The sequence below is a fragment of the Callithrix jacchus genome, chromosome 22 (assembly GCF_049354715.1).
Source record: "Callithrix jacchus isolate 240 chromosome 22, calJac240_pri, whole genome shotgun sequence".
NCBI classification, from domain to species: domain Eukaryota; kingdom Metazoa; phylum Chordata; class Mammalia; order Primates; family Cebidae; genus Callithrix; species Callithrix jacchus.
The window spans coordinates 6,072,068-6,096,811 of NC_133523.1; the positions used below are offsets into that span (position 1 = coordinate 6,072,068).

Sequence of the window (24,744 nt, forward strand, 5' to 3'; positions counted from 1 at the left end):
CTGAGGCAGGAGAATAATTGGAACCCGGGAGGCAGAGGTTGCAGTGAGCCAAGATTGCACCACTGCGCTCCAGCCTGGGGGACAGAGTGAGACTCCATCTCAAAAAAAAAAAAAAAAAAAAAAAAAAATAGGCATGGTGGTGTGCACCTGTGGTCCCAGCTACTCCGGAGGATGAGGTGGGAGGATCACCTGACCTGGGAGTTTGAGGCTGCAGTGAGCCATGATTATACCACTGCACTCCAGCTGGGGATGGAGACAGAGTGAGAACCTGGTCTCAAAAACCAAAACCGAAACCAAAATCAATATGAAATCACATACATGTAGCTGCATACGTATTAGCCAGCTATTGCCACGTGATGAGTTACCCCCTGCCAAAGCTTGACAGCTTAACACAACACATGTCCATCATCTCACCCATGTTCTGAGCATCAGGGACTCAGGAGCAGCTTAGCCAGGTGTTACTGTGATTCAGTGTTTGAAGCATAAGAGTCTAAGATTCAGGATTCAGGTACTGGGATCCAGTGCTTCCAGTGGAGGGATTCACAAAGCTTGGACTATCCAGGGAATGCACCTGGTAGATTTGCAGTGGGATGTCAGCCAGGACAGCAAGATCATCTTCCAAGGTCAGTTACATGGCTATTGGCTGAGTTCCTCACCATGTGGTCCTCTCCATAAGGCTGCTCATGCCATGACCACCGGATTCCTTCAGAGCAAATGTTATGAGAAAGAGAGACAGGGAGAGCACATAACCCATAATCAAGATGGTAGCTACAGTGTTTTTTGTTTGTTTATCTGTTTTTGTTCTTTGTTTTTGTCAACGGAGTCTTGCCCTATTGCCCAGGCTGGAGTGCACTGGTGTGATCTTGGCTCACTGCAACCTCCACTTCCCGGGTTCAAGAGATTCTCCTGCCTCAGCCTCCCCAGTAGCTGGAATTACAAGTGTGTGCCTCCATGCCTGGCTAATTTTTGTGTTTTTAGTACAGACATGTTAGTCAGTCTGGTCTTGAACTCCTGACCTCAGGCGATCCACCCATCTTGGCCTCCCAAAGTGCTGGGATTACAGCCACTGCGAACCTTTTTTTTTTTGAGATGGAGTTTTGCTTTGGCCCAGGCTGGAGTGAAGTGTTGCAGTCTCGGCTCACTGCAACCTCCGCCCCCTGGGTTCAAGCAATTCTTCTGTCTCAGCCTCCTGAGTAGCTGGGATTATAGGCAGCTGCCACCACACCCGGCTAAGTTTTGTATTTTTAGTAGAGACAGGGTTTTGCCATGTTGGCCAGGCTGGACTCGAAATCCTGACCTCAGGTGATTCACCCACCTTGGCCTCCCAAAGTGCTAGGATTACAGGTGTGAGCCACCTGTGCTGGCCTTTTGTTTTTTCTTTTTGAGACTGAGTCTTGCTCTGTTGCCCTGACTGGAGTGCAGTGGCACGATCTCCGCTCACTACAACCTCTGCCTCCCTGCAACCTCCGCCTCTTGGGTTCAAGCAATTCTTCTGCCTCAGCCTCCTGAGTAGCTGGGACTACAGGCATGCACCACCATGCCCAGCTAATTTTTGTATTTTTAGTAGAGACGGGGTTTCACCATGTTGACCAGGATGGTCTCAATCTCTTGACCTCGTGATCCACCCGTCTCGGCCTCCCAAAGTGCTGGGATTATAGGCGTGAGCCACCGCGCCTGGCCTAAAATATATATTTTGAACACCTCTGCTGGTAGGAAGAGAAGTGTGAATTTTTTTTTTTTTTTTCATTTGAGACAGATCTTGGCTCACTGCAACCTCTGCCTCCCGGGTTCAAGTGATTCTCCTGCCTCAGCCTCCTGAGTAGCTGGGATTACAGGCATGCTCCACCACACCCAGCTAATTTTTATATCTTTAGGAGAGACAGAGTTTTGCCATCTTGCCCAGGCTGGTCTCAAACTCCTGGCCTCAAGAGATCCTCCCACCTCGACCTCCCAAAGTGCTGACATTACTTATAGGTGAGAGCCACCCCACCCACACTGAATTTTCTACTTTTTTCTACAATGAATTTGAATTGCTCATTGCGGGTTCAACTGTGTCCCCCAAGAAGATGTGTTCAAGCCCTAACCCCTGTCACCTGTGAATGTGATCTTATTTGGAAATACAGTCTTTGCAGATATAATCAAGTTAAAATGAGGTTACACTGGATTGGTGGGGGGCACCAATCTGATGGCTGCTGTCCTTACAAGAGAGAATTTGCACTTTGGGAGGCTGAGGTGGGCAGACTTGAGGTCAGAAGTTTGAGACTAGCCAGGCCAACATGGTGAAATCCCATCTCTACTAAAAATACACAAATTAGCCAGGCATGGTGGTGTGCACCTGTAGTCCCAGCTACTCGAGAGGCTGAGGCAGGAAGATCACTTGAACCTGGGAGATGGAGGCTGCAGTGAGCTGAGATAGTGTCACTGCACTCCAGCCTGGGTGGCAGAGTGAGACTCGATCTCAAAAAAAAAAAAAAAAAAAAAAGGATGGAAATTTGGGCAGAGAGACACAGATACATATGAGGGAGAATACAGTATGAAGATAGGCAGGCAACAGACCGATGGGTCTATCATGAGCCTGGGCAACATACTGAGATCCTATTTCCACAAAAAAGGAAATAATCATTATAATTAGGCCTGGCATGGTGGCTCACGCCTGTCATCCCAGCACTTTGGGAGGCCGAGGTGGGCAGATCACCTGAGGTCAGGAGTTCAAGACCAGTCTGGCCAACAAGGCAAAACCATGTCTCTCCTAAAAATGCAAAAATGAGCCAGGCGTGGTGGCGCACCTGTAATCCCAGCTACTGAGGAGGCTGAGGCAGTAGAGTCACTTGAACCCGGGAGGCAGAGGTTGCACTGAGCCCAAATCACACCATTGCACTCCAGCCTGGGTGACAGGGTGAGACTCCATCTCAAAAATAAATAAATAAATAAACAAACAAATCAATCAATAAGCAAGTCAGCCAGGTATGGTGGCACACGCCTGTGGTCCTAGCTGCTTGGGAGGCTGAGGTGGGAGAGTCGCTTAAACCTGGGAAGCAGAGGTTGCAGTGAGCTGAGACTGTGCCACTGCACTCCAGCCTGGGCAACAGAGCAAGACTCCATAACAAACAAGCAAACCAACAAACAAAAAGTTAGCTGGGCATGGTGGTACACGTCTGTAGTCCTAGCTACTTGGGAGGCTGAGGTGGGAGGACCACTTGAGCTCAGGAGGTGTAGGCTGCAGTGAGCCGAGATGCGCCACTGCACTCTAGCCTGGGCGACAGAGCGAGACCCTGTCTCAATTTAAAAAAAAGTTAGGCTGGGTGTGGTGGCTCATGCCTATAATCCCAGCATTTTGGGAGGCCAAGGCAGGTGGATCACCTGAGGTCAGGAGTTTGAGACCAGCCTAGCCAATATGGAGAAACTCCGTCTCTACTAAAAATACAAAATTAGGCCGGGCGTGGTAGCTCACGCCTATAATCCCAGCACTTTGGGAGGCCGAGGTGGGTGGATCACGAGGTTAAGAGATCGAGATCATCCTGGTCAACAAGGTGAAACCCCGTCTCTACTAAAAATACAAAAATTAGCTGGGCATGGTGACACGTGCCTGTAGTCCCAGCTACTCAGGAGGCTGAGGCAGGAGAATTGCCTGAACCCAGGAGGCGGAGGTTGCGGTGAGCCAAGATTGCGCCATTGCACTCCAGTCTGGGTAACAACAGCGAAACTCCATCTCAAAAAAAAAAAAAAAAAAAAAAAAAAATACAAAGTACAAAATTAGTCAAATGTGATGGCGTGTGTCTGCAATCCCAGCTACTTGGGAGGCTAAGGCAGAATTGCGTGAACCTGGGAGCTGGAGGTTGTGGTGAGCTGAGATTGCACCATTGTACTCCAGCCTGGGCAACAAGAGTCAAACCCCATTAAAAAAAAAATTAGTTGGACATAGCAGTGCAGGTGCCTGTGGTCCCTGTGGTTCCCAGATACTTGGGAGGCTGAGGTGGGAGGATTGCTTGAGCCCAGGAATTGGAGGCTGCAATCAGCTATGATTACACCACTGCCCTTTAACCTGGGCTGCAGAGCATGTCACACACACACACACACACACACACAATTTTAAGCCACCCTGTTTGTGATAATTTAGTCTGGCAGCTTTAAGAAATGGATATACTTGTGTAATCTGAAAAAAAACAAAACAAAATTTAGAAGGAGTTATAAACATGGACACCCTCCGCTGCTCCCATTTTATAGATGTGGAAACTGAGGCTCAACGAGGGAATCATCTGGCTCGTGGAACTGTGTGTGCTAGGAAGCGTCCCCTTGTCCCTTCCTTAGGGGTAGGCTAAGTTGGTCCCATGCCCACTCACCCCCTTTTCAGTAAAAACCACAATAAAAGAGCTTAGAAAATTTATTCCTTTTGTTCTTTTCCCTCGAAATGACACACACAGGCGGGGAGGTGGGGCGAGGTGGAGGTGGAAGTGCTGGTCCTCCGGCCCCTCCCCGAATCCCAATTCCCCTTTCCAAGTCCTTGCATGGGGTCTTCCGATTAGCCTAAGCTCAGAATCCAACTATGAAGTGCAGAATGTATGGGCGTGGGGAGGGGACTCTGCTCCTCTCTCTGGTAGAAAAATAGATCTGGGATGAATTTGGGGATTTGGCGGGTTTCTTTTTTTGTTTTTTGCATCATTGGGTGTTTGGGTTTAGGGAAGGGTGGTCTTTGCAGATTTGCTCCTGGCCTTCAACTCTGAAAACCTGGGGAGGGGCTGGCAGTGCTGGGGTGGGGACACCCCTTCGTGTGTCCCTGGCCTCAGACTGTCTCCTTGCCAGCCCCCAGGAGTGAGTGACTGCGCCCTCTGGAGGGACACAGCTCTGGGAATATTCGCCTGGAAAGTGGAAAGGGGATAGAAGATGCGTCAAGTGTGGGGATGCAGGGAGCGGGGTGGTTCGAGGGAAGTTTCCCCACAGGACCAGGCCAGGGGAGTGGGGTGGCCATGCAGAGAAAGTGGGGTGAGGGGGAATCCAGCATCCGTGCAGGTTGCAGCAGGTGTATCTCTGCCTGGTGATGAGCTGTATCAGGACCTGGGACCAATCCCCCAGGGTTTTCCGGAGCCAGAACCTGGGCTTCCTCCCCAACTGGCTCCCTTGACCACTCAATTTCGTGTCATGAGAAGCTGGCTCTGGGCTCCAGTGTGCGTGGGATGTGGGATGCTGTGATTGGGTTGCCAGGATCTAGACTTGGGGCCTGAACATTTGGGATCCGGCGTCCGGAGGATTTGGATCAGAAACCAGAGGTTAAGGGCTTGGGATTCAGTGCCTTCAAATATCGGGGTCTGCCTTCAGTAGATGAGGTTTCAACATCGAGGGACTGGCTGGAGGGATGCGGGATCTAGAATCTGGAATCCAGCAGCTGCAGTTGCCAGGATCCACTTGCTGTGCTGCTGGGGCTCCCACGCTTGCTTTAGGAGCCAGAATCCGGTGGGTGGGGGCTTGGGAATCTGGGACCTACTGGCTGGGGTGCAAGGTGTAGTGCTTGAAATGGAGGGATCTGGCAGTCAGAGCAGAAGGATCTGAGACCCAGTATTGAGGTAAAAAACAAAACAAAACAATGCAGGAATCCAGTGGATGGGGTGAAGGGATCTGGGATCCAGTGATGGGGGCCCCAGGATCTAGGCATTGTGATTGTCAGGATCTGGTGGCTGAAGTTTGTTGACATCCAGAATTCAGTGGCTGAGCTTGGAGATCCAGGGCTCGAGACATGGGGATCTGGGGTTGGGGATCTAGGATCCAGCGTTTCATGAGGACACTGGATTTGGTGCCCGAGGGAGCTGTGGTCTGGGTGCTGAGGTACAGGGAATTCGTGCTCCTGTGGTTGGGTGTCGGGATCCATTCGCTGATTTGTGTGGGATCCAGTGGTTAAGATATGGAGGTCCAGGACCCAGTAGAGGAACAGGGAAACGTGAGATCCCCCTTGGGATGTGGGGCTGCAGGATCCAGTGATTTCGGGGATGGGGATTAAGGGCTAGGGTGTGGATAATCTTGGACCTTGTGGTTAGGGTAGCAGACTTGAGTTGCTTAAGTATGGGATCCACAGTTATGGTTCCAGGGGGATCTGGGATCTAGAGTTAGGGTACTGGGATCTACTGGCTGAGGATAGGGATGCCATGACCCAGTGGTTGGGCCATACAAGTCTAGGATCCAGGATCTGGGTGCTGGGATCTCGTGGCCAAAGAGTGGGGATCCTGTGGTTGGATCATCAGTCTCCAGTGGCTGAGGTGTGGGGGACGTCATGACTGGGGTGAGGGATCGGGGGGATGGGCTCCGGGTCCCTCACCTGGACGTGACCCCCAAGGCCTGCTTCATGTTCTCGTAGACCACATAGGAGATGCTCACAGCTGGAATAACCTTCATGAAGTTGGGGGCGATGCCCCTGTAGAGGCCCCGCATGCCCTCCTGGGACAGGATGTGACGTAGCAGACCCAGCATGGACAGCTGGGGGCCGCCCTCGATGGAGGCTGGGAGGGGTGGGGGGGCCAGGTAAGGCCAGCATTCCCCTTTCACTTCCCCCTCCTACCCCCAGGGTTGGGTCAGGTGGCATCATTGCAGCAGGAGGAAAGGACATTAGACTAACAGTGGGACCCACTGCTCAGAGTCAAGACCTGTAATGACCGTGGAAATGGCTGCTCACCTTTTTACCCCAAGTTTGGGGACAATTAGAAATGGAGCAGGTATGGGTGTCCCTGGTGGGAGAGGACAGAGCCAGGTTCCCTCCCTCTTTTTCCAGTTGACTCCTACTCATCCTCCCATATCCCCTATCCCTATCCCAGAGCCAGCACTCCAGGGGGGCCCTCCTTGATGCTCCAGTCTAAGTCGGGCTCCTCCCTGCCCCCCACCCACTTTTATTTTCTTTTGAGACGGAGCTTTGCTTCTTCATTGCACCCCAGACTGGAGTGCAATGGCACGATCCTGGGTCACTGCAACCTCTGCCTCTCGGGTTTGAGCGATTCTCCTGCCTCTGCCTTCTGAGTAGCTGGGATTACAGGTGCCTGCCACCATGCCCAGCTGATTTTTGTATTTTTAGTAGAGACAGGTTTTTGCCATGTTGGTCAGGCTAGTCTCGAACTCCTGACCTCTGATGATCCACCTGCCTTGGGCTCCCAAGATGCTGGATGACAGGTGTGCACCACTGCACTTGGCCCCCACCCACTTTTTTGAGACAGGGTCTCCCTCTGTCACCCAGGCTGGAGTGCAGTGGCATAAGCACAGCTCACTGCAGCCTCAAACACCTGGGCTCAAGCGGTCCTCTGGCCTCAGCCTCCCAAGTAGCTGGGACTACAAGTGCGTATACCACACCTGGCTGTTTTATTTCTTCTTCTTTTTTTTTTTTAAGATAGGGTCTTGCTATATTGCTCAAGCTGGTCTCAAACTCCTGGCTTCAAACAATCCTTCCTAATTAGCCTCCCAAAGTGCTGGGATTACAGATGCGAGCCACTGTACCCAGCCTTCTTCTCCCCTTCATACAACCCTAAATCAATACTTAATTCCAGAATGATTTATTTGGCATCTTCCTTCCTCTCCAGCCTGTGAGCTCTATGAGGGTGAGGACCGTGTCCATCTTGTACACTGACACATCCCCAGTGAAAGTCAGAAAACACAAACACTAAAATTCCCAAGAAAATTCTCAAAATGGATTCGGGGAGAATGGGAGGGTAATGGTGGAGGAGACAGAGGGGAAATAATTCATACAAAAAATACAGACAAAAACAATAACCAGACTGGCCCTGACTGCTCCCTACCCCTGCTCCTAGCCTCCCGCTCCCGGTAACGCAGGCTTGCAAATTAGAGCTCAAGTTACCAGCCTGGAAAGTTACCAGCCTGGAAAGACTCGACCTTTGCCAGCAGCGGCACCCCAGCTAACTCTGCAAGGGGTCTCTTCTGGTACTCGGTGCACCTGTTTTCCTAATTAATCCTCAGCTCCACGAAAGTGAAGGACTCCCATTTCAATGTCACAAATGGGGAAACTGAGGCCCAGAGAAGACCATCCAAATCCAGGAGGGTCCTAGCCCAGGGCTCTACCTGGGAGGAGCTGGTGCCCAAGTGATGAGACCACCCTCCGCCCCATCCTCCCACCCAGGCCTCACCTTGTGCCTGCATACGGGTCCGGACCAGGGCCAGGGGGTAACTGGCTATCTGGCCGCAGGTGCTGGATATGGTACCGCAGGCCAGGAGCACGAGGATGCCCGGGTCGGCCGAGTCGTGGCAGTACTGCTGAAGCCACCAGTTCTTCAGGGTCTGGAGTGGAGAAGGGAGTAGGGAAGTTTGGGGTGGGTGACACCAGGACCCTGGCTTCAAAGGTCTTGCAGGCCACTTCTGAATCCTATAATGGCTGCTACTAGCTGAGGATTTCACACTTCCCAGGGGCTGGTCCAGCCCTTTCCCTGAATCCCCTCACCAAGTCCTCACCCAGACACTCTCTGGCAGGTGGAATACGAGTCCCCTGTACTGACCATGCCCTAATCTCACAACCTGTGCATATGTTACCCAAGATGACACAAAGGACTTTCTTTGCAGATGGGATTCAGATAAGCATTTTGAGATGAGGAGATTATTTTGGATTAGCTGAGTGGCCCAATGTCATCACAAGGGTCCTTCTTTTCTTTTTTTAAATCATTTTTCTTTTTTATAGAGTCTCATTACGTTGCCTAGGCTGGTCTCAAACTCCTGGGCTCAAGCGATCCTCCCACCTTAGCCTCCCAAAGTGCTGGGATTACAGGCATGAGCCCCCATGCCTGGCACAAAGGCCCCCCTCCCCCCCTTTTTTTTGAGATAAAGTTTCGTTCTTGTTGCCAGGCTGGCGTGCAGTGGCACAATCTTGGCTGACTGCAACGTCCGTCTCCCGGGTAAGTGATTCTCCTGCCTCAGCCTCCTGAGTAGCTGGGATTACAGGTATGTGCCACCACACCTGGGTAATTTTATTTTTTTTGAGATGGAGTCTCACCCTGTCACCCAGGCTGGAGTGCAGTAGCATGATCTTGGCTCACTGCAACCTCCATCTCCTGGGTTCAAGTGATTCTCTTGCCTCAGCCTCCCAAGTAGCTGGGACTACAGGCATGTGCCACCACACCTAGCTAATTTTTTATATTTTTAGTAGAGACGGGTTTCCCCATGTTAGCCAGGATGGTCTTCATCTCCTGACCTCGTGATCTGCCCCCCTCGGCCTCCCAAAGTGCTGGGATTACGGGCATGAGCCACTACACTTGGCCCCCCTGCTAATTTCTGTATTATTAGTAGAGACAGTTTTCACCATATTGGTCTCGAACTCCTGACCTCAGGTAATCCACATGCCTTGGCCTCCCAAAGTGCTGGGATTATAGGCATGAGTCACCGTACCTAGCACAAGGGCCCTTCTAAGAGTTAGAAAAGTAGGTATAAAGATAGAAGCACAAGCAAGAGAGAGTTTGGAAGATGCGAGGCTGCTGGCTTTGAAGATGGAAGAGACCACAAGCCAAGGGGTGCAGGTGACCTCTACAAGCTTTCGAAGGCAAAGAAACAGATTTTCTTCTGAAGCCTCTACCAGGGCCGCAGCCCTGCCAATACCTCGATTTTATAAAGCACAGTAAAACTCCCGTTGCGGAGCTCTGACCTCCAGAAGTGTAAGCTAATACATTTGTGTTGCTTTAAGACACTAAGTTTACAACTTGTTTGCTTCCAGAAGGGCAAAGAAAACATTAAAAACAACACCACCAACAAAAGGCTGGGCGTGGCGGCTCACGCTGGTAATCCCAGCACTTTGGGAGGCCGAGGCAAGAGGATCATTTGAGCCCAGGGACCCAAGACCTGCCTGGGCAACATAGCAAGACTCTGTTTCTACAAAAGCAAACCAACCAACCAACCTGGATGTGATGGTGTATGCCTGTGGTCCCAGCTACTCAGGAGGCTGGGGTGGGAGGATTGCTTGAACCCAGGAATTCAAGGCTGCTGTTAGCTGTGATGCACTCCAGCCTGGGCGACAAGAGTGAGACTCAGTGTCCCCCCACCCTCCAAAAAAAAGCTGGGCCTGGTGGCTCACACCTGTAATCCCAACACTTTGGGAGGCTGAGGCAGGTGAATCACTTAAGGTCGGGAGTTCAAGACCAGCCTGGACAACATGGTGAAATCCCGTCTCTACTAAAAATAAATATTAGCCAGACATGGTGGCAGGCACCTGTAATCCCAGCTACTCAGGAAGCTGAAGCAGTAGAATGACCTGAACCCGGGAGGTGGAGGTTGCAGTGAGGCAAGATTGCACCACTGCACTCCAGCCTGGGCAACAAGAGCAAGACTCTATCTCAAACAAACAACAACAACAACAAAAACACTTTCCAAGGACAGTGCCTGGGGCAAATGCTGTGGGGGCACCACCTTCATCCCTTCCCACTCCAGTTCAGACCTGCTGACTTCTTACTGCCAGCATCTACCTGAAGATTTTGCTTGTGGACTTTCTCTGAGCCCAGGCCAGCCTACTCTGACCACTTAGGAATGGACAGGAAGTGCTAGGTAATTACCATCTCCAGATACAACCTTCAAACGACTGACTTGGTGTATCAATACCTCAGCTCCTTCACCTCTCTGGTGAGCGTGTCTTATGCTGCCTCCCAGAGATCTCCAGAGGGCTGGAGCTCCATACGCTAGGAATGGTAACTTTCTTGATAACATACTGTTATGGGTTGAATCATGTCCCCCTTTGTGGAGGGGAGACATGTTGACCTAACCCCCAGTACTGTAGAAGGTGACCTTCTGGCCAGGCACAGTGGCTCTCACCTGTAATAGCAGCAGTTTGAGAGGCTGAGGCAGGCAGATCACGAGGTCAGGAGTTTGAGAGCAATCTGACCAACATAGTTAAACCCGTCTCTGCTAAAAATACAAAAATTAGCCAGGTACGGTGGCACACTCTTGTATTCCCAGCTCCTCAGGAGGCTGAGGCAGGAGAATTGCTTGAACCCAGGAGGCAGAGGCTGCAGTGAGCCAAGAAAGTGCCACTGCACTCCAGCCGAGGTGACTGAGACTCCATCTCAAAAAAAAAGGTGACCTTCTTTGGAAATCGGATCTTTGCAGATATAATCAGTTAAGACGAGTAGGGTAGTAAAGTAGACTTAGTCCAGTGTGACTGGTCTCCATAGAGGAGAAGACACAAAGCCAGAGACACACGCAGAGAAAGACAGCCACATGACAGCAGAGGCAGAGATTTGAGTGAATGTATCTACAAGCCAAAGAATGCCCAGGGCTGCTGGGAACAAGCAGAAACTGAAAGAAGGAAGGAAGCATTCTCTCCTGTAAGTTTGAGAGGGAGTATGGCTCTGCTGACACCTTGATTTTACACTCTGGCCTCCAGAATTGAGATAGTACCTTTCTGTTGTTTGAAGCTGAAAGAAGCAATAACTTCCTGCTGTTTTAAGTTTGTGATACTTTGTTACAGCAGTCCTCGGAAACTAACATACTCGTCCTGTATCCATGGACGCCCTGTCTGATTACCTCACCAATCACTTGTCCTCACTGCCCAGTTTCCAGGTCTGTTTTGGAAGGATCTCAAACTAAGACCAAAACTATTATTGTTGAGACAGGGTCTAGCTCCGTCACCCAGGCTGGAGTGCAGTGGCGCAATCTCAGCTCACAGCAACCGCTGCCTCCTGGGCTCAGGTGATCTTCCCACCTCAGCCTCCCAAGTAACCAAGATTACAGGTGTGCACCACCACATCTAGCTGGTTATTATTATCAGTTTTTGAGACAAAGTCTCACTCTTGTTGGCGAGACTGGAGTGCAATGGCGTGATCTCGGCTCACCGTAACCTCCACCTCCCAGGTTCAAGCGATTCTCCTGCCTCAGCCTCCCCAGTAGCTGGGATTACAGGTATGCACCACCTCGATCAGCTAATTTTATATTTTTAGTAGAGATGGGGTTTCTCCATGTTGGTCACACTGCTCTCGAACTTCTGATCTCAGGTGATCAGCCTGCCTCGGCCTCCCAAAGTGCTGGGATTACAGGTGGGAGCCACCACGCCTGGCCATTTTTTGCATTTTCTTTTTTTTTTTGAAACAGAGTCTTGCTCTGTTGCCCAAGCTGGAGTGCAGTGGCATGATCTTAGCTCACTGCAACCTCTGCCTCCTCAGTTCAAGTGATTCTCCTGTCTCAGCCTCCCATGTAGCTGGGATTGCAGGCACACACCACCATGTATGGCTAATTTTTTTTTTTTTTTTTGAGACAGAGTCTTGCTCTGTCACCAGGGTGGAGTGCAGTGGTGCAATCTTCGCTTACTGCAACCTCTGCCTCCTGGGTTCAAGCGATTCTCCTGCCTCAGCCTCCCAGGTAGCTGGCACTATAGGCGCGAGCCACCATGCTGCCCAGCTAATTTTTATATTTTTAGCAGAGACAGGGTTTCACCATGTTGGCCAGGATGGTCTCGATCTCTTGACCTCGTGATCCACCCACCCTGGCCTCCCAAAGCAGTGGGATTACAGGCATGAGCCATTGCGCTGGGCCTGATTTTTGTATTTTTAGTAGAGATGGGGTTTCACCATGTTGGCCAGAATGGTCTCCATCTCCTGATCTCAAGTGATCTGCCGCCTTGGCCACCATGCCTGGCCCTATTATCTCTATTTTATAGAAAAGAATCTGAGGCTCAGGGGAAGTTAATTGCCCAAAGCTACAAAATAAATTGAGAGCCAACATTGACAGCTGCATGTGACTCTACAACTGTGCACCTGAAGACTTTACGGTGGCTAGTCCCTTCTGAAGCCTCCTGCCGAGGCAACTGTATGAACAAGACCTCCTTTGCCTTGTGGCTGGGAGAGGCTTCTATGTTTCATTTCCTGCGCGAATCCTAATCCGCTGGAAACTGCTGCCTGAAACTGGGATTGTGTTGAGAGGGACTCAGTGCTGTGATGGATTAGTAATGCCTAGCCCAGGTGCAGACCAGATAAAATAAGCAAGTACTTACCATTCTTGCCCTTGCAATTTTAGAAGCCTCCTTTTGGGTCTAGAAGAGCATTTGCCAAATAGATGTTTAACGGGTTATTAAGAGCAATCTGTTGAAAAGAAGTTCAAAAGATGGCCGGGTGCGGTGGCTCACACCTGTAATTCCAGCATTTTGGGAGGCCAAGGCGGGTGGATCACCTGAGGTCAAGAGTTCAAGACCAGCCTGGCCAACATGGTAAAACCCTGTCTACACTAAAAATACAAAAATTAGCCAGGTGTGGTGGTGTGCACCTGTAATCCCAGCTACTCGGGAGGATGAGGCAGAATTTTGCTTAAATCCACGAGGCAGAGGTTGGAATGAGCCGAGATTGTACCACTGCACTCCAGCCTGGGTGACAGACTGAGACTGTCTCAAAAAAAGGAAAAAAAACACACAAAACAGTTCTAAAGACTAGATTACTATGGCCAGTCCTGGGCTAAAAACAAAAAAAGTGAAATCACTTTACTGAGGACTTCTCAGAGCATTCAAGGGACAAACACACAGATTCTGAAACTCCAAGAGGGTGCAGGGTTTCTAAAACCTCTTAGACATCTAAGTCCATTTTTGGGTGAAGAGTGTATTTAAGGTTATATCTTCCTTCCTTTTCTTTTTCGAGATGGGGTTTTGTTCTGTTGCTGAAGCTGGAGAGTTCATGGATGTGATCATAGTTCACTGCAACCTCTGCCTACTGGGCTCAAGCAATTCTCCCATCTCAGCCTCCTGAGTAGCTGGGACTACAGGTGTGCACCACCACACCTGGCTAATTTTTAAATGTTTTTGTAGAGACTGGTCTCAAACTCCTGGGCTCAAGCAGTCCTTCCACCTTGGCCTCCCAAAGTCCTGGGATTACAGGCACAAACCACTGCATATAGCCTCATCTTATTTCTACTCACAACTCTGTTTAAATATTTTTGAGACAGAGTTTTTTGCTCTGCCACCCAGGCTGGAGTTCAGTGGTAAGATCTCGGCTCACTGCAACCTCTGCACCCTGCCCTGGGTTCAAGCAATTCTCCTGCCTCAGCACCCTGAGTAGGTGGGATTATAGGTGCCTGCCACTGTGCCTGGCTTACTTTTGTATTTTTAGTAGAGTTGGGGTTTTACCATGTTGGCCAGGCTGCTCTTGAACTCCTGACCTCAGGTGATCCATCTGCCTTGGCTACAGGTGTGAGTCGCTGCACCCGGCCTCTTTTCACAACTCTTAATGGCTTCCTGTTGTACTTGGAAGAGCCTGCGTCCTGCCCTGATCAGTTCCCCCCAGCCACCTAAGACTTCCACTCCTCCAAATCTGTTCCTGCTTCCACACCTGGGCAGTAGGTTTGTGCACACTGCCTTGTGATAATACGCCTAACCCATGGCTTCAATGTCACCTACTTGGAGGCATTCCTCAACCACCCTCCCGCCCACTGTTACTGAAGATGACAAATCTTGTCTTGTGATCTTCTGAGAGCTTTTCTAGGAGCTGAAACTATATTTGCTGGTTGATTGCCTGTCTTGGTTATGGGGATGGCCATTCCAGGGTGGCAGGGACCGTGCTGGTCTCATTCGACTCAACATCTACAACAATCCACACAGTACCTAGCGCAAAGCAGATGCTCAAGAAATAGTCACTGAGTGAACGAGTGAGCAACCAAATGAAACAAATGGGCCGGGCACAGTGGCTCACGCCTGTAATCCCAGCACTTTGGGAGGCCAAGGTGCGCAGATCACGAGGTCAAGAGATTGAGACCATCCTGGCCAACATGGTGAAACTCCATCTCTACTAAAAATACGAAAATTAGCTGGGCGTGGTGGCGCATGCCTGTAGTCCCAGCTACTTGGGAGGCTGATGCAGGAGAATCACTTGAACCCAGGAGGCGGAGGTTACAGTGAGCTCCAGTGCAGGGAGTGACACTGCACTCCAGCCTGGTGACAAAGCAAGACTATCTCAAAAAGAAAAGAAAAAAGGAACAAAAGGAATGGGTGAGCAACAGTCTTGCCTCGTTCAATTGTCTGGATGTCGGTGATGGGGAGGGCAGCTATGGAGGCACGAACAGTCTATTAGATCGGAAGCAGCTACACAATTTGCAGAATCCAGTGCAAAATGTAAAAGGGTGGGGTCCCTTGTGCAAAAATTATTGGCCAGGCACGGTGGCTCACGCCTATTATCCCAGAGCTTTGGAAGGCTGAGGTGGGGGGATCAACTAAGGTCAGGAGTTTGAGATCAGTCTAGGCAACATGGTGAAACCCATCTCTACTAAACATACAAAAATTAGGCAGGCGTGGTCATGGTCACTTGTAATCCCAGCTACTGGGGAGGCTGAGGCAGGAGGATCCCTTGAATCTGGGAGGTGGAGGCTGGAGTGAGCCAAGATTGTGCCACTGCACTCTAGCTTGGGTGACAGAGCAAGAGTCTGTCTCGAAAGAAAGAAAAAATTAAGAATTTCAGGCCTGGTGGGGTGGCTCACGCCTGTAATCCCAGCACTTTGGGAGGCCAAGGCAGGTGGATCACTTAAGGTCAGGAGTTTGAGACCAGCCTGGCCAACATGGTGAAACCCCATCTCTATTAAAAACACAAAAATTAGCCGGGCATGGTGATGCATGTCTATAATCCCAGCTACTCAGGAGGCTGAGGCAGGAGAATCACTTGAACCCGGGAGGTGGAGGTTGCAGTGAGCCGAGATTGTGCCATTGCACTCGAGCCTGGGCAACAAGAGTGAGACTCCATCTCAAATAATAGTAATAATAATTTCAATATGGCCGCAGCAGAGCATTAAACCAAGCACAGGGCCCTTCTGAGCATTAGGTCACAAAATGTGACTTCACAGGTCACATGCCCATGAAGCAGGCCGTCTTGCATACAACGGTTTTGGGAGCAACACTTGGGGACATCCAGGACCATCCTAATTGGGGTCACCTGGTGATCCCACTAGGAGAAGGTAAAAGCAACAGATGTGTCCTCTGGAAGAGAAACAGCCCTCTCTGCACCTGCCTCTGCCGATAAAGGTCTCACGATGCCGGTGCTTAGGTGTGGTTGTTATGGTAACAGCAGATGCTCGAATGGGCAGGCCCTGAAGATGACATTGGCTTAGTGGCAGAGGCTGGGTATAATACTTGTTTCGGGGAATTCGGATGCCTTTGAGACTCTTCTTTGCCTGCTTTTTCTCTTTTTTGAGACAGAGTTTCTCTCTTGTCGCCCAGGCTGGAGTACAATGGCATGATCTCAGCTCACCACAACCTCTGCCTCCCGAGTTCAAGTGATTCTCCACTGGGAGAATAAGCTTTCCCAAGTGGCTGGGATCATAGGCGTGGGCCACCATGCCCAGCTAATTTTGTATGTTTAGTAGAGATGGGGTTTCTCCATGTTGGTCATGCTGGTCTTCAACTCCTGACCTCAGGTGACCCGCCCACCTCAGCCTCCCACAGTGCTGGGATCACAGGTGTGAGCCATCATACTTTGCTTTTTCTTGAGGAGTCTCACTCTGTCGCCCAGGCTGGAGTGCAGTAGCGCGATGTGGGCTCACTGCAACCTCTGCCTCCCAGGCTCAAGCAATTCTCGTGCCTCAGCCTCTTCAGTAGCTGGGATTACAAGCATACACCACCACTCCCTGCTAATTTTTGTCATCTTTGCCTGCTCTTCTGGTTCTCTCAGCTGGAGTGATCCCTGACTTTCAGGTAACCCGGTAAGGCTGAACTGCTCATCAGAGCTAAGTGGAGAAATGGGAGAGTCCCATACCCCTAAGGCTTCCCCAGGATTCCCATGCCCAAGGTGCTCCTCACCTCATGTTTGTCTTTCTCTAGCTATAGGAGGTCAACTGAGCCAGCCCCAGGGGAAGGAGAAGGGGTGTTCTGTGGACAAATCCCAGAGGGGAGCAGGGAGGGAGGGGCGGGCTGCCCACAGACCTCGTAGACGGCCAGGTCGATGCCCGCGTAGGGGATGATTCCCAGCACGTTGGGCAGGTAGCCACGGTAGAAGGCACGGGGCCCCTCCCTCTCCAGGATCCGCCTGGCACAGTCGAGCAGCCCCTTGTACTGGCCTGTCCGGCGCAAGGTCAGCCTCGTCTTCAGTACCTGGGGAGAACCTGGTTATCATCAATCGCTACATCCAGGAATGAAGACACCTAGAAATAGCTACTCCTGGAAGCAGATACCCTGAGAACAACTGAATTTTAAAAGCCACCTACTCCAGAATCTTCTGCTATCCCCAAATCTCTCTACCTAGAAATAGTTACAGCTACCTAAGTGCACGCATGTGGCACCACCAGAAACTGTCTCCTGGTATCTTTATTTTTTTGTTATTTCTGTTTTGTTTGTTTCTTTGAGACAAAGTCTCATTCTATCGCCCAGGCTGTAGTGCAGCAGTGAAATCTTGGCTCACCACAACCTCTGTCTCCCGGGTTCAAGCGATTCTCGTGCCTCAGCCTCCCAAGCAGCTAGGATTACAGGTTCCCGCCACCATACCTGGCTAATTTTTGTATTTTAGTAGAGATAGGGTTTCACCATGTTGTTCAGGCTGGTCTCAAACTCCTGACCTCAGGTGATCCACCTGCCTCAGCCTCCCAAAGTGCTGAGATTATAGGCGTGAGCCACCACATCCAGTCTTTTGGTTATTTTTGTAGAGATGGGGGCTAGAGCTGGGCGCAGTAGGTGGCTCACGCCTGTAATCCCAGCACTTTGGGAGGCAGAGGCGGGTGGATCACGAGGTCAGGAGATTGAGACTATGGTGAACCCTGTCTCAATAAAAAAAAAAAAATTAAATTAAATTTTTAAAAAAGAGATGGAGGCTCGCTATGTTGTCCATGCTGTTCTCAGACTCCTGGGCTCAAGCGATCCTCCCACCGCCAGCTCCCAAAGGGCTGGGTTTACAAGCATGAGCTGTCATGCTCAGACCCCAAGTATCTTATTCCTTTCTTCCTTCATAACAGAAACTGTAACTTTCATTAAGCGCACAGCCACTAGAAATAAAGACCAGAGACCCTGGGTATGTGGCTATGTCGCTACCTCCTAGCCAAAGGAAGAGAAGGAAGAGAAAGAGATACATATAAGGTTCAGAAAGCATCCTTAGAAGTGAGGAGGTGTTTCCTCTTTTGTCACTTCTTCCTTCTTGGCTGGAGTGTGGAATGTGGTGAAGGGGCCCCAGGCAGCCACACATTAGTCCATGAGGTTGTGTAACAAGATAGATAGAAAGACCTTGAATCTCTGACACTCTGAAGCTACCATCCCAGGCCTGAAATGCTCATCTCTAGACTTTGTTGACATAATTTAAGGTTTTTTTTTTTGTTTTTTTGAAACAGAGTCTTGCTCCCTTGCCCAGGCTGAGTGCAGTGACGGGATCTTGGCTCACTGCAACCTCTGCCTCCCAGGTTCAAGCCATTCTCCTACCTCAGCTTCCTGAGAAGCTGGGATTACAGGCGCCCACCACCATGCCAGCTAATTTTTGTAGTTTTAGTAGAGATGGTGTTTCACCATGTTGGTCAGGCTGGTTTCTAACTCGTGACCTCAGGTGATCCACCTGAGGCCTCCCAAAGTGCCGGGATTATAGGCGTGAGATACCACGCCTGGCTGACATGATTTAAGTTTTCTGTCACTTTCAGAATCCAGACAATATGCTGTATAACCTGAAACCTGAAATAATTTATCTGAAAACATGTAGCTAGGACACGCTATCCTTAGAAGAGGCATATTCATAAACAGATGGCTTTCATGACTACCATCCAAACAGGGGTAACTGACACTACCTTTCCCAGAAATTATATCTCTGTAATACCCAGATAGGCTACATATGAAATAGCATCACTCTGATGAGCTATACTCCAAATTAGAGAGACAAAGGTGTAATCCCAATGCATATCATGAAATGTGGAGTGAAATGGGTACAGCAGGCCCCCCACCCTGCCATGGGGCCTCTGCTGGGGTCCCTCCTTCTCACCTCCATGGGATAAATGATGGTTTGCGCTGTGGCACCAGCCAGGGAGCCAGCCACGAAGCGCTCCTGCACATGCAGTGTCTCCTGCTGCCCCAGGATGGCCCGCTTGATCTGAGGCAGGGAGACACAGGGATGGTTAGGACTGTGGGGGTTGAGCCTTCCTTGCATTCCACTCTTCTCCTGGTTCCACAGAACTGGTCTGCTGTGGGCATTCATGCAGGGGAGCAGATGCCCAATCCTGGGGACCTGTGTTCACCCCAAACCCCCAAGCCAATCCATAAATCTTTGTGTACAGCCCACAGTTCCCTGTGCCAAGCACACTCCTCCCTGTACCTGCCCTCACCTGCTCATAGGCCATGAACTTGATAGCTGACTCAGGGGCAATCTTGAGTACATTAATACCATTGCCACGCCACAGGGAGCGGATACCCCCCTCGAGGACCATGCTTCGAAGGCCCCCCAGGATGTTCAGCCGGTTGGTCTTTGAGGCATGGACCTGAATGGGGAGACAACAGCTTGGAGGTCCCCTCCAAGGTGTCAGGCCTGGGGGTGGGGGCAGGTCTCTCCAGGGCCCCTCACCTGCATGAAGACCTTGAGGCGGTCCAGAGGGGCTGTGCCTGTCCGTGACACGGCACCTGCCACTGCGCCAGCCACCAGTTGCTTCCACCACATGCCCGTCAGCTTCTCCTGCTTTGAGAACTCATCCGGCACTGTCAGGCATTCACCAATGTCCAGGACCTAAGGATACAGGTGCTAAGGGTGTCATGCCATGGCAGGGATGGGGAGATGTGAGTCAGTCCTAAATAGGGGAGTCTCCTCCACGAATCCCAGGATACTGTAGAATCTGCCAATGACTCTTGCTTGGAGACCCCAGAAGAGTCCTGCTGGGTCCTACCAGGTGTCACCAAAGCATCTAACCCAGCAGCCTCCTTATAAGATCCTAACATCCCTCCTGGAAACTACTACCAAATCCCACCCAAGCATCTGCCAGATCCCACTAAAGGGTACTAGTCAAGTATCTGCGACATAAAGCTCCCTCCAGGCTGGGTGCAGCAGCTTACACCTTTAGTCCCAGCACTTTGGGAGGCCAAGATGCGAGAATCCCTTGAGGTCAGTAGTTTGAGACCAGCCTGGGCAACATAGCAAGACCCCATCTCTACAAAACTTAGCTGGGCATGTGCGTATAGTCCCAGCTACTCAGGAGGCGGAGGTGGACAGATTGCCTGAGCACAGGGGTTTGAAGCTGCTCTGATCACACCATTGCATTTCAGCCTGGGCAAGAGCAAGACCCTGTCTCTAACAGATCCCTCCAGGGCACATGAGATTCTACTGAAGGATCCCACCCAAGGGTCTTCCATATAAGGATTCCAGAAGATCCCTCCAGGGCCATACAAGATATTCCCAGGCACCACCCATGTAAGGACTCCAGCAGATCCTTTGGGAGCCACCAGATCTCAGAGGGATCTCCTCCAAAGCAAATCCCCTTGTAGGAATCATCTCCCTTCTAGAGTACAGAATTTCCAACCAGGGTCCCCATGAATCCTCTGGGGTTAGAGTCTCTGGATCTCCAAAGAGGTTCTCACCAGATCCCACAGATGGATCCCCTCCAGATGCCATCAGATCCCACCAGATGCACTGCTCATAGATGGTTCACCCAGGAACCAGGGGTCTAGAGCAAACCCCTACCACCCTCTCTAGTGGCTCCCACTGGATCCTCTGAAGACCGTGGTTTTTGAACAGTTCTGTTCAGCAGTAAAATCATTTATCCAAGCAGAGAACCCAGTAGAAGGGAGCTGTGTGGGTGGAGGGTGGGAGGCCTGGCACCCCATCTGGTGAGCTCTTTCTTCCCTGCACCCGCAACCCCCACACGCTGTCCCTAGAGGCCCCATGTAAGTCTCAAGGGCTGCGTTCCAATCAGACAGCAGAGATGTCCCCAACAGGACCCTTGAACCCCAAGTGGGGGAAGAGAGGAACAGATCCTCATTCCTCAGCTGCTGCCAGGGCCTTCTCCTGAGAGTCCTGGCCCAGCTTATCTAAGCCCTAGGAGACTGGAACAAAGCCTGCCCTGGAGAAGAGGGCACAGCCTTCAGCCTGGGAAAGCCACCCCCACCTCACCGTGGAATGCTTCCAGAAATACAGCACATCCTCCACATTTTCCAGCGAATGCAACAGGAAGTGGTCTCGCCATTCTTGCCAGTCAATGGTCATGGTGCCGTCTCGGTCCATGCTGGGGGGAGAAGGGGAAGGTAGAAGGTGGGGGAGGACAGGCTCAGTGCCTGGGGCTGGGCTAGGCGGGGGTGAGGTTCTGCTATGTCTTGCAGTTTGGGAGGTTCAGTTCCTCATATCAACCCTATTGGAGATGTCACAGCATTACCGTCATTTTCTAGAGGGGGAAACTGAGGCTCAGAGAGGCAACTGGTCCCAGATCTGTCTGGCTTCAATTTGAATTTTTCTTTTCCTTTTTTTTCCCAGACAGAGACTCACTCTGTCACCCAGGCTACAGCGCCCTGGCATGATCTTGGCTTACTGCAACCTCCGCCTCCTGGGTTCAAGGAATTCTTGTGCCTCAGCCTCCTAAGTAGCTGGAATTATAGGCATGTGCCACCACGCCTGGCCAGTTTTTGTTAGTAAAGACGGGTTTCACCATGTTGGCCAAGCTGGTCTTAAAACTCCTGGCCTCAAGTGATCCGCCCGCCTTGGCCTCCCAAAGTGCTGGGATTACAGACGGGAGCCACTGCATCCAGCCAGATCCATCTGACTTCAAAGCCCCGACCTCTCAGCTATATCCTCCTTGGGACTGGGTCTGAAGCCCAGAAGACAGAGATGGCCAAGGGATCACTGCATCCTGAGGTACTTGAGATTCCAGATCCCCAGTGACTCACCTATGTAGAATTTTCTCCGCCTGCTCCAGTGAGATGGAAATGCCGAGAGCTCGGAAACTCTGTTGGATCTCAGAGACATCAATGTGACCTGGGGAGGGGCGGAGGTGGGGAGGATGTGGGTATGGGCACCCCGGGGAACCCCAGGACCAAGGATCAGAACAGCTTGGAATGGAGGTGCTTAGCAAGATCAGGGGCTCCAGAAACCCAGGAAGAGGTTTGTGGCAGGGCTGTGGGGGGATCCCTGACTTACTGACTGAGAGGTGGAACTGGGAAGTATTTGCAGGGTGGGGGGGGGATTTTTTTTTTTTTTTTAGATAGAGTCTCCCTCTGTCACCAGGCTGGAGTGCAATGGCATGATCTCGGCTGACTGCAACCTCTGCCTCCCGGATTCAAGTGATTCTCCTGCCTCAGCCTCCCAAAGAGCTGGGACTACAGGTGCGCACCACCATGCCCAGCTAATTTTTGTATTTTTAGTAGAGACGGGGTTTCACCATGTTGGTCAGGACAGTCTCGATCTCCTGACCTTATGATCCCCCCGTCTTGGCCTCCCAAAGTGCTGGGATTACAGGCATGAGCCACCTTGCCTGGCCTGGGGGTCTTATTTGTTCTGTGAATGAATGAAGGAAGGAAGGAAGGAAGGAATCCAGGGGTAATTGTAGGGGTCTCTAGGCCACAGGAGATCAAGAGGCAATATCCACAACCTAGATGCTGCTGTGAGAGGATCTCTGTCCCATAGAGATCAGCATGGGGTATCTTTGCCCCCTAGAAAAATCTAAGGGTAATTACGGGGTCCTGCCCCAGAAGGGAAAGGAGGTGGGATGGGCTGGCTGGGCCTTGAACCACCTAGCTGGGGGGTGAGGAGCGCTCCTGAAATAGCCCGTGAGTCATCGGGGAGAAGCGGCCCTCCCCCTCTCCTCCTAGCGCTGCCAGTTCTAACCCCACTGATGTCTCTAGGGCCCCCACAGCCCCATCCCTTGGGGCCTGCAGGACTTACCGTCCTGGTTACGGTCAAGACTGTGAAACATGAGCAGCAGGCGCTGTTCCCGCTCTTGCAGATAGTGGGAAAATTCCTCCAGGTCCAGCCCGCCATCTGGGTCAGCATCACCCTCAGAGGAGATATTCTGGCAGAAGGAAAGGGGACAGAGGTGGCTCCAGGAACCTGCTCCTGATCTGGAGAGGACAAAAGTCAGCTTTTGCCTTAGGAGCCCAGAGCCCCCAGCGCCTTGAAGAAGAGGAGAGAAGACATCATCTCCTCCTTCAATCAGCTTACTTCTCAGCCACATGTCTATGGCGTGGGTATGAGTGGTATAGTTTTCCTGGTGAGAAAACTGAGGCTCGGCAAGGTCAAGCCACTAGTTCAAGGTCACAGAACTGGGAAATGGTAACCTTGCTTTCTCTCTGAAGCCTGTCCTCTCAGCTATCTGTCTCTTGCTTTTAAAGTTACCCCATTCCTGTTGAATCCAGCTACCTCTTAAAAAACCCTGTCCACCTGGGGGTCCCAGGAGTTCCCTTTAGAACTGGGCTACGTGGGGCAGGAGAGAAGCAAGCAGAGTGGCCGGGGCCTTGGTTTTTCTCATCTGGGAAGTGTGAGTTTGGATTGGTCTCAGGGATGCTGTGGTTGGTTTAGGGCCATCTGGGGGTACAGGTGTGGGGAAGGCCTGCAGGATGGAGGTGGGGGTGGGGGGTAATTTGCCTTGCCTTGATAGGTACATTCCCACCTGCGGGTGACCACAGACAGGATTGGGTCTCTGGCTGGGGCAGCCTGGGACAGTGAGCCAAGCCTGCGAAAGAGCCCTTGAAAGGGCAGACCAGGAAATGTAAACAGAGAAGGGGCAGCGTAAGGCCAGGGCAGTAGGTGCCCGCAGGAGGATGGAGGGTGTGTCTCCTGGAGGTGGAAGCAGGGCACCTCTTGGGCGGTGCAGGCCAGAGGAAGGTGTCCCAGGCTGTGGGCAGGGAAGCGCCCCCATCTCTTCCCAGGCAGATGCCCCTTACCCCTGGGAAGGGGATCGGTGCTGACTGTGGAAATGCAGGCTTGGGGCCTCAGCGGCCCTATCTTTAGCGATCCCGTTAGGCCAGACACGAGTGGGTAGGGGGAAGGAGACGGAGACACAGGTAGGTAGTCCCTCGGGTGACCGGGCGCGGGCGGGGCTGCGAAGTGGGGGGGCCCTGGGGAAGGGGGTACCTGTTGGGCGCCGGGGTCTGGGTTGCCCCCGCCCAGCCTGGCCAGCCCCTGGCGCAACTCGTGCACGTCCACGCGGCCATCCTTGTTACTGTCCAGCTCCTCGAACAGGCGACCCCATCGCTGCCTCCGCTCCGCGTCGCCGGGGCTCCCCCGCATGGCGCCCGCCCGGGGGGGAGGGGAGGCCCGGCAGCGGCGGCCTCCGCGGGGGCTTCGCGGCTCCCCCTCCCCCCCCGGGACCCCGCAGGGTCAGCTCCCGCGGCCGCCGAGTCCGCAGCCTCCAAGCAGCCCGCTCGGCTCGGGCACTCGCGGGAGGTGGCGACTGCAAGCCGTCGCCGCCGGCGCCAGAACTTGCGTCTCCTCCCCCGACCTGCTTTGGGGGGAGGGGACCGAGGGCGGAGCTGGAGGCGTTGGGAGGGAATGTCTGGGATACTCTGGCATTGCACAGCCGAAGGAGCACCAGAGTTCCTTCTGGGAAGAGGGGCTAGAGCGCTCAGTGGTCTCGGGGGTGCCTCAGTTTACCCTTTCCCCCTTTGCCCAAGGGGGCGAGGTAGAGCGCTGTCGAGGATTGGGTTTTATAATCCCCTTCCACTTGACCGCACCCCCCCCCCCCCACTAATCTTCAGGAATTCAAGTTCTCGCTTTTCCCAGACGCACGCAAGAACCCTGCACCATCTCGCTCTCTCTCGGCCCGCCCGCGCCTGGCACCTTCCCCACCCCGCGGCAGAAACAGAAGATCAAGGCGCGGTGCGCTCCCACCGTCCCTTCCTCCCGCTCGCGCGCCTCCTTTCTCGGTCCCACTCGGACTGGGAACCAGAAG

At 52.0% G+C, this 24,744-nt stretch overlaps 1 protein-coding gene across 11 annotated transcripts; it reads right to left on the bottom strand.

Moving 5' to 3' along the window:
* Nucleotides 1–343: 343 nt before the first annotated feature.
* SLC25A23 (solute carrier family 25 member 23) lies at nucleotides 344–24,248 on the bottom strand. Of its 11 annotated transcripts, none has more exons than XM_078360348.1 (11): nucleotides 23,928–24,248; nucleotides 22,740–22,866; nucleotides 21,746–21,833; nucleotides 20,979–21,090; nucleotides 19,443–19,601; nucleotides 19,207–19,359; nucleotides 18,867–19,109; nucleotides 16,841–17,008; nucleotides 8,112–8,262; nucleotides 657–703; nucleotides 344–571 (listed from the first exon to the last, which is right to left on the bottom strand). In XM_078360348.1, exons 1-11 carry the CDS (start codon nucleotides 24,081–24,083, stop codon nucleotides 491–493), a joined length of 1,485 nt encoding a protein of 494 aa, XP_078216474.1. In that variant the 5' UTR covers nucleotides 24,084–24,248; the 3' UTR covers nucleotides 344–490. The 11 variants fall into 11 exon arrangements, with proteins under 11 accessions (XP_078216474.1, XP_078216473.1, XP_008985314.3 ...); XM_078360347.1 differs by lacking the exon at nucleotides 344–571 and adding an exon at nucleotides 6,305–6,485 and having other exon boundaries at nucleotides 667–703; XM_008987066.4 differs by lacking the exons at nucleotides 344–571; nucleotides 657–703 and adding exons at nucleotides 4,366–5,863; nucleotides 6,305–6,485 and having other exon boundaries at nucleotides 18,867–18,974.
* Nucleotides 24,249–24,744: the final 496 nt, after the last annotated feature.

Bases quoted from the DNA above. Each gene is read 5' to 3' on its own strand.
- SLC25A23 (XM_078360345.1), bottom strand. From the start codon at position 24,083: ATGCGGGGGAGCCCCGGCGACGCGGAGCGGAGGCAGCGATGGGGTCGC. The intron at 22,867-23,927 runs GTACCCCCTTCC...TCCTTCTGCCAG, and splicing joins CAGACCCCGGCGCCCAACAG to AATATCTCCTCTGAGGGTGA. The intron at 21,834-22,739 runs GTAAGTCCTGCA...GCCCCTCCCCAG, and splicing joins TCTTGACCGTAACCAGGACG to GTCACATTGATGTCTCTGAG.